Source organism: Ixodes scapularis, unplaced genomic scaffold (assembly GCF_016920785.2).
Source record: "Ixodes scapularis isolate PalLabHiFi unplaced genomic scaffold, ASM1692078v2 PGA_scaffold6__148_contigs__length_123643588, whole genome shotgun sequence".
Taxonomy (NCBI): Eukaryota; Metazoa; Arthropoda; class Arachnida; order Ixodida; family Ixodidae; genus Ixodes; species Ixodes scapularis.
In genome coordinates this window covers 1,683,736-1,690,353 of record NW_024609881.1, presented here as the reverse complement: position 1 = coordinate 1,690,353, position 6,618 = coordinate 1,683,736, and the positions used below count along the sequence as shown (strand labels likewise).

The 6,618-nt window shown below is 49.1% G+C and overlaps 2 protein-coding genes across 2 annotated transcripts; one reads left to right on the top strand and one right to left on the bottom strand.

The window, feature by feature from the left end:
- Nucleotides 1-745: 745 nt before the first annotated feature.
- LOC115315822 lies at nt 746-2,102 on the top strand. The gene is made up of 5 exons (XM_040212828.1): nt 746-1,050; nt 1,211-1,391; nt 1,454-1,627; nt 1,694-1,786; nt 1,856-2,102. The coding sequence occupies exons 1-5, from the start codon at nt 948-950 to the stop codon at nt 2,100-2,102; spliced, it is 798 nt and encodes a 265-aa protein (XP_040068762.1). The 5' UTR covers nt 746-947.
- A 579-nt stretch (nt 2,103-2,681) lies between these two features.
- LOC115310707 (protein ALP1-like) lies at nt 2,682-3,920 on the bottom strand. Its single transcript, XM_040212827.3, has one exon. The coding sequence runs from the start codon at nt 3,915-3,917 to the stop codon at nt 2,682-2,684; it is 1,236 nt and encodes a 411-aa protein (XP_040068761.3). The 5' UTR covers nt 3,918-3,920.
- Nucleotides 3,921-6,618: the final 2,698 nt, after the last annotated feature.

The following is a 6,618-nucleotide window of genomic DNA, read 5'->3' as shown; positions in this document are numbered from 1 at the left end:
CGCACTGCCAAATTTCTCATCTACAGCTAAGAGACCGATTACCCGTTGAGGCGCAACATAAAGAGCAAACCAATTTTTTTTTTTTTTTTTTTGTAGCGCGATCGAGCGCAGAGCCGTCAAAAGCAAGCGAAACACGGCGGCGCGCCGCAAGAGCCGCCACGACAGGGCTGCGACAACATGCCGGCGTCGCTAGTGCGACCGTGCGCCCGTTTCACCGCGTAGCGCAAAGGCGCACAACCGTCACGTGCGCGCTGCGCCGCTCGTAGCGCCATCTGTACTCTGACAAAGCAACTCAAAGAGGTGTCCGCGTCGTTGCTGCGCCCGTCTGCCCAGTCTTCCCCACTCCACGCGACAGCGCGCTCCTAGCGCCATCTGTACTCCGACAAAGCAACTGAAATAGGAGCCCGCAACCTCCGTGCCTGCTTCCCGGCGCGCGCCCCTCCGCGCACCTCGCCATTGGCGCTCCGCAATAGCCCCTCCCCTCCCCTCTCTCAAGCTCCTCCCCTCTTCTTAGGCCACGCCAGCGGCAGACCAGCGACATCTTTACCTACCGGTCCAACCTTTCTTTGCCGAGTGTCGCGTCAGTATCGAGTTGCAATCGTAAAAGATCGGTCCCGAAGCGCTTACCAACAGCGCGAATACATGCCTTGCACGTGACGTCATATGGCACCGTACCAGCTGCCAATAGGTCTGTTCGATTCGCCTGAACTGGCTGAACTAGTTCAGCAGTGCAAGAACTGGCGCATTCGATTCAACCGGAAATTGCACGACCGCTGCACTGGCGCGTTCGATTCATCCTAGTTCTGAACGAGTTCAGTCCCAGTTCCGGAAATGCTTGCACCGGCTCCGAAGCCAGTTCAGCGTTCGTGCAGTAGCAGACGACGAAAGCAGACGACGAAAGCAGACGACTCTTCTCTTTTTTGCTCGCTGTGCTCGGTCATTAAAGCATGTTTGTTATACACAACAACGTAGAAACGGAAGTCTTCCCACTTGTGGACGAAAATGGTGTGCCCGTAGTGGACGGAAGCGGGATGGTGTACGTTACCGAAGGTAGGAATAAGCTCGAATTAAATACGTTAAAAATCGTAAGAGGGCCGCGTCGGCTTGCTTACGCAGCCTTGCTTACGTTTCGTGAATGACTTGCTTAAGCCAGTCATTCACCTCGCGATTATACATCGATGTTTACAATGTTCGCATTCTATTCTTTAAGACGGAGAACGAGTTACGCTCGTCTTTGCCTCTGAGCCGGACGCAGACCCAACTGTCCTGCAGCCTGCGCGTCCACCCACAACGGACGTCGACGGGCAGCTGTGGAGTGCCGCGAAGACGAAGTTCTTTATCGGCTGTTATAAGGAACTAAAAGAGCGTCTGAGAGCAAAGGGGGGTTTCAGGTATGTCTTTGTCAGGATATATTTTATAATACATGCTAATACGTAGTAAACATCATGTTTAGGACCAAACGAGCCCTTTGGCAGCAGCTGGCCGACACCGTCGTCGGAGAGTTCGGCGGCGTTGTCACCGCTGACCAGGCCGAAAACAAGTGGAAGTCCTTGGAGAGAGCGTACAAGAACGCCAAATCGAAAAACAACAAGTCGGGCCACTCTAGGGTGCATTTTGAATACGAGGAGTACGTACGTTCACTAATTTTTTTATATAGGTCATCACTTGTAAACGTGCTGTTTCTGTGGTTTAGCGAGCTTCATGACATCCTCGAGAAAGAGCACCATATTTCACCAACTGTGTTGTTGGCGCCGGGAAGAGTGCTTGAAAAGGAAGGAGACACCAGGTAAGTACTTAAGAAACGTATAATCAACGTAACATAAAAAAAAAAAAAAAAAAAAAAAAAATGTTTCAGCGCCGAGGTTGAAACCTCCCGAGGGACAGAGGCAGGACCCTCCTCCCTTGCCTTAGGGCTGGCTCCGCCCTCCAACCAGCGTGCTCCGGCCGGTACACCGAGCAAGAGAAAGAGAGAAACCGCCCTGGGCTCGCTGCTCAAGGTGTTCGCCGACATGGAGGCCAGCCGCAAGAAACGACATAAGGACCGGATGGCTCTTCTCGAGCGCCTCGTGACTGCTATCGAAAAGAGCGCGCCGGCACAGTAGACGTGCTTCATGCACCTCAATGAACTTGATTACAGTTTGACTGCTTCGCAGGCCGTTTTATTTATTCTTTTGTTATTGTTTTGACTGGTGCACAATTGTGCAGTACGAATAAATTCGTTCAAATTGTCTTGCTGATTTTGTTTGCCTCTCCTCTGTAGTCCCCCCAATTCATTCTTAGTTTTTACAATTATTTCCGAGTTTTGCAGCATGTATTTTTTTTTACCGCCATATCTAGTTTTTTTGTTTTTTTTTATTTTAGGTTTTGTTGATTGTTAGGTTGAAAATAGCTTTAGGAACAATGTTACGTTTTAGGAGTCACTGGCACTGACTACCTGTGCATGCCCGCATATATGTATTCTGGTATACGAACGTACTAGGATATTGGATCAAAATAATACTGTACGCAGAAATGAAGGAACGAAGTAACCCGTTACTTTGTTTAATCGTGTTTTCATGAAGTCGGTACGCTTCATTTTCCAAAGCTCAAGTACCATCTTTGTATGTTCACACACACGCACACACACACACACAAAATAAAAAAAAAAATATTTTTGGAGGATCAGGTGTAGATATCGCTTCCTAACATTCGGTCTTAGCAATGGCCTCTCGGATCCGCTCAGAGAGACTCCTTGTGGCGTCGTCCGGTTGGATCGCGTGGTCGTCGTCGTTGGTGACTTGGTCAGGCGGGCGGGCGTTGTTCAGGTCATCGAAAAAGTCTCTCTCTGCATTACAGAGGTTGTGGAGAACGCAGGCGCCCATAACGACAAGGCAGCACTGTCTGATGCTGGCGCTGTCGACCAAGTACATTCTCCGAAATCGCTGCTTGAGCAGCCCGAAAGTATTTTCGATTGTCACTCTCTGTTGACCGTGCTTCGTGTTATACGTAGTCTTCCAGGACGGCAGGGCCGCTTTTGAAGACTTGAAGGGGGTCATGACGTATGGCAGCAGGGGATAAGCCGAATCTCCCAGCAGGTAACCACCCGCACACTTGGCTTCCGCGTCCTCGAAGATGGGGCTCTCCTTCAGGAGGCGGGCGTCGTGCGCTGAACCGGGGAACCCGATGTAGACGTCGATGAATTGATTTTGATCATCGCAGATACCCTGCAGGACAATGGAATGAAACTTGCTCCGATTGTAGTAGGAGTTCGGAGACTCTGTTGGTCGCAGGATTTCTACATGGCATCCATCAATCGCCCCGATCGTTTTGTGGGGCCCTTTCCCCTTAGTCTTCCTCAGGAAGCCGGCTTGGCTCCTCCGACGTATTTCCTGGTCAGGCCAGGTGATTATTTGTGCGCTGATACTGTTCAGAAAGTTCAGAACTCTTTCAATGCAGAGGTGAACGGACGACTCCGTTATGTCAAAGCGATCCGCAATCTGGTACATTGTGGCTCTCGTGCCTACGTAACTAAGCACAATCAGCAATGTTTTCTCCGCCGAAATCTGCGGTCGTCCACCAACGGAATCCGGGTAAAACGCCGAAGCTTCATATCGACCAGCCAGCTCCGCGTGTGTCTCTCTCGAAAGCCTGAACAAGCTCATAAATTCGAAATCGAAGTAGGTGTCGATCACCTTTTCGTAGTACAGGGGAACCCTGTTCCTGTCAGTCCGTGCCGAAACAATCGAGGCGAGGGCGATGATGTCGTCGAGCTCATCGTCGCTCTCGTCTTCGATGAGCGCTACTGCAGCGGCCAGTAAATTCTGACGGGACATCGTCATCTTGATCTCGCGAAGGTATCCAGGTACGTGGTCGATGAAATGTCTATGAAAGCGATCGCAGCACGAAATCAGACGATATAAAATGCAGACATGTTTCATTAGATGCTGCACGCACTTTGTAATGTAAAGAAACATACATGGAAAATATTTTTGTAAAAAAAAGTAATATAAAACTAACGCAAATATCCAAGCGCTAGCAGACAAAATTCCATGGCGACGCAGCCAGACGGCAAAAGCAGACGACGTCTTGCGCATCCGTTTTATCGGTACTCCGGAAGTCGATCACAGCGCCAGTCCTAACGTGGTGGCTGCACTGGTTCTGCGCCGCCGCTGCACGACTCCTGCACTCCTCTGAACTCGGACAGAACTAGTTCAGAACTTTCTAGCCGAATCGAACAGACCTATTGTTCCGTACCAGGTTATTGTTCGGAGCCTTCTGCGGCATACATTTGGCACCATCGAATCTGCTCTTCTCGGCAAGCCTTGACCCGAAAAACAAATTCAATGGTGTCAAATGTAGGCTGCAGAATTTATGGGCACAGGAGAACGGTACGGAGCAATGGCGGCTGACGTGACGTCAATGCAAGCCATGTATACAGCACTTCCATCAAACGCGCGCGTCCGCTCCGAGTGTGAACAGGTATTTACGTGGCTCTTGCTGACACTCGTAGTTCAAACGTATCTTTTTTAACGTCGACTCGCTCCTGCATCTCCGAGACCGCGAAAAACGCCGCGGCAATTTGTTTCCATCCACGTCGCTTTGCAAACGACTGACACTGGCCGCCTTTTACCAACAATGATAGTTGGGTTGACTTCTGGAGTCTTCACCGGAAGACTCGCAGAACTTCCCAACAGGCATACCGGCGTATGGGACTAGTCCCATGCTGTCGCTGTAGCGCAACGTATCTCATTAAATTTCGCTCAGCTGCGATGCGGCGATGAGAGGCGCCGATTCAGACAATACGTCGGTGACATCGGCGCAGTAAAACCTACCGGCGCACCCCAACTCGTCGCCGCTAACGCTCCCATCTCCTACTGCCGAAAGAACTTCCGGTTCCGGAAACAGCGTACGTCACGGCTTGTTTTGCGGTCAAGAAAAAGTCGATATTTCATTAATATTTTGTGTAGAAGTTAATAAACCGAGACGAAAACGGATGCCTGTTCGGCATTCAGTGAACATTGACGGTTTAATGTAAAAGTTATCTGGAAAAAGTAAAAAAGTCATTTCATGGTCCCTTTAACGGCATGTGGCAGTGTTCACACTCCGGAGCATCCTCATGGGTAAGACGGGTATGACCAATTCGCAGTCGGCACAAAACCACCTCATAAAAACGCTCGCGGTGACGTGCACTCTCCCATTCCTGAAGTAGTGGTTTTACTGCGTGGAACTTATTGTTTATTTCTCGGTCCCATTCCCCTTGCCGCTTGCGCCTTATGGAAAATTTCAGAACATGTCTATAGTCTCTGTAAGGTATTTTCCACAAGTCGACTTCTCGATCCTTAGCTGTACTTGCTGCTCTGTCAGCATCCTCATTTCCGGCAATTCCGATATGTAAAGGAACCCCCAGCATAAGATTATTTTCTTCTCCCGTTTTGTGGCTGAAATTAGCCTGTTCCTTATTTCTATTACAGTGGATTGCGATCATCTCCCAGTCTGGCAAAAGCTCGTAAAGCACTAAGTGAGTCGGTGTAAACAATTGCCTTGTGAAGCTTTTGTTTCAGGATCTTATCTGTGGCGAGGAGTAAACCATAGAGCTCTGCCGTAAGACTACAGGCACTGTCATTAATTCTCCGGACAAGCTGCATCCCAGGCCCGATCACTGCGCAACCCACAGAGGAATCAGTTTTGCTACCATCGGTGTAAAAACTTATAACACTGTATTACTGTTCTTGGAGATCAAGGACTTCTTGCCTCAAGACTTCGCAAGGAGTGTCTTTTTTGTTGAATTTCGTTAGCTCCAGTTCGCACTGAATGGGAACTAGATCCCAAGGGGCTGCCGAACTCATGCACTGTACAACTGGAGGCAACACGTTCACTCCTAGACTCCGCAAAATTCTGAACCCTCATGGCAAGAGGTGGAACAACTGAAGGCTTATTACTGAAAGTTCGCTCATAGCGTGTTTGTTCCATGCAGCGTAAGGTTGGATGGTAAGGAACCGATCTAATTCGCATAAAATATGTGAAGCCCAGTTCATATCTTCTTCTCTCCAGAGAGAGCTCGTTTGCTTCTGCGTATAGACTGAGGACAGGAGATGTGCGAAAAGCCCCGGTAGCAAGCCGTAGCCCCTGATGATGAACAGGGTTTAGCATTTTGAGAACCGATGTCCGGGCAGAGCCATACACAATACAACCGTAATCAAGTCGGGATCGAACGACCGACCGATAAATACGTAAGAGACAAAGACGGTCAGCACCCCAGGACACATGCGACATGACCTTAAGTATATTAAGTGACTTAAAGCACTTCATCTTCAGGCTCTTGACATGCGGAACAAAAGTCAATTTGGAATCAAATATAAGACCTAAACTTGTGTTCAGTTTTCACCGGGATAGGAACATCATATATAGTCAAAGAAGGTTCGTGCAAAACTCCGCGGCGACGAGAGAAACTCACACAGACGGTCTTTTCAGGAGAAAATTTAAAACCATTGACATCAGCCCATTTGATCAAGTTGTTGATTGTGAGCTGGAGCCGACGTTCACATATGGATGGATTACAAGACGATACAGAAATCTGCAGATCATCGACGTACAGTGAGTACTGAACAGATGGAGCTATTGCGCGGACAATTGAGTTCA

Excerpts from the sequence above, each read along its gene's own strand:
- LOC115315822 (XM_040212828.1), top strand. The coding sequence starts at position 948 with ATGTTTGTTATACACAACAACGTAGAAACGGAAGTCTTCCCACTTGTG. Across the intron at positions 1,392-1,453 it reads AGAGCAAAGGGGGGTTTCAG|GACCAAACGAGCCCTTTGGC; the intron begins GTATGTCTTTGT and ends CATCATGTTTAG. Across the intron at positions 1,787-1,855 it reads GAAAAGGAAGGAGACACCAG|CGCCGAGGTTGAAACCTCCC; the intron begins GTAAGTACTTAA and ends AAAATGTTTCAG.
- LOC115310707 (XM_040212827.3), bottom strand. The coding sequence starts at position 3,917 with ATGAAACATGTCTGCATTTTATATCGTCTGATTTCGTGCTGCGATCGC.